Here is a 1,644-nt window from a genome sequence, read left to right on the forward strand (position 1 = left end):
CTTTCTTCAGACTACATGTTTTTCCATATATAATTAAATATAACCTTATATTCATATTTGTTCCGACATGTATATAAATGTTGCCACAGATGTGTACTCCGTGACCTCTAAGGTTGATTATATGAATACACGTACATTATTTATTTATTAGGTAATTAAAAAGCTTCTACATGTGTACTTGATATTACTATAATACCAATATTTCTACTAAATCCTGTTTTTGAAATGAAATAAAAAAGAACCATACCAATCTAAAAGAAGAAAAAAATAGAAAATATTCTTTTAATAATAAATTTAAAATTATTTTTTTCTGTATCTGTCAATAACAATTGTATTTTAGTCGCTTGATACGTTTAAATTTTAACAGACAATTATGGTAACGAACAGGCAATACTGATTAAAACAAGTCATGTAACTAATTTTGTCATGAAAAATTGAACAGCACACAACACAAAAAACAGAAAACATGCAGGAAAATTATGGGTGAGACGAAATTATCAATTATTAAGAGATGTTTTGGCTTTGAGAGCTTTCGGTTTCATGTCGTAGGACTTTTGCAAAATCTTCTTTTACGACAAAGTGGTGTCTTCTTTTGTTGAATAGTCTGGTCATAATAACACCGAGAGTTGATTGGTCAAACCTGTGACAATCCGAAGGAATCCACCTTTTGGTGCAGTTTATATAAACTTCCGCATTCGGAAAGTCCATGCAACCATATTCAAGAGCACAGCCCACCCATGGCCGCATTATATAATTAAGTGTAAAGTATGTGCGGGAGATAATCACCATACCAGCTTGTATTTCAGGATAATTAAACATGCACTGATCCTCCTTAAAACGCTCAAAAAGCCGCTTTTGAGTTCTGACAGCAATTGAACCGGATCCCTCTAAAACCTGAATTCCGAGGCATTTCGCTTTAACAAAATATGGGTCTGTATTTTCTAATCTTACAGAAGTATCCAGCCACATCACAAAATCAAATTCTTGAAGCATCATTTGGATGATGATCGGTTTCCACGTATATCCAAGTACATTTTTCACGTGTTTAGGGAAGGTATTGAATGGGAATGCTCTAACCTTGCAATTGCACATTTGCCGCACCAGTTTTGAATTTTCTTTTGATAACCCTATGTCGTACACAAAGATCATTAACTGTGGGTGCTTTGTTTCTTGATATATTTTAAGACTGTTGATAAGTTGTATGAATTCTTGAAAATGATTATCAGACAGAGCCGTCACAAATATAGGAAGCAATTCTTTGCTCCTTCTTGGTGTTGATAGTTTTATGATTCCCTCTCTGTCTAATTGTAAGCATTTTAACAACTTATTTGAATCATTAAATAAATAGTTGTCTACTTTCTGCATATTTTTCCTTAACACTTTTTCAAAGTTTTTGTCAGAACCTTTGCATTCTTTTAAATCTTTAATGTTTTCATTGTTTTGTTCCTCATCATAATACATAAGATTAACATTCTCACATTGATCTGGCGTGTCATCTCTCTGATTCAGCGCGATAAATAAAGAATTGTTGTTCATGGGTTCTCGAAAGAGAGAATATGCGACTCCAAGTATGTACACACCAACGCATACAGCTAAGAAAGAGGTAATAGTTAGCAGCTTTGGTTTAAAGGGGATTCTTCTCAT

General features: G+C 33.2%; 1 protein-coding gene across 1 annotated transcript; it reads right to left on the bottom strand.

The window, feature by feature from the left end:
* Positions 1 to 434: 434 nt before the first annotated feature.
* Positions 435 to 1,644, bottom strand: LOC128171584 (uncharacterized). Its single transcript, XM_052837380.1, has one exon. The coding sequence runs from the start codon at positions 1,642 to 1,644 to the stop codon at positions 505 to 507; it is 1,140 nt and encodes a 379-aa protein (XP_052693340.1). The 3' UTR covers positions 435 to 504.

This window comes from Crassostrea angulata, chromosome 2, assembly GCF_025612915.1.
Source record: "Crassostrea angulata isolate pt1a10 chromosome 2, ASM2561291v2, whole genome shotgun sequence".
NCBI lineage: Eukaryota > Metazoa > Mollusca > Bivalvia > Ostreida > Ostreidae > Magallana > Magallana angulata.

Coding starts and splice junctions, on each gene's coding strand:
- LOC128171584 (XM_052837380.1), bottom strand. CDS start 1,644: ATGAGAAGAATCCCCTTTAAACCAAAGCTGCTAACTATTACCTCTTTC.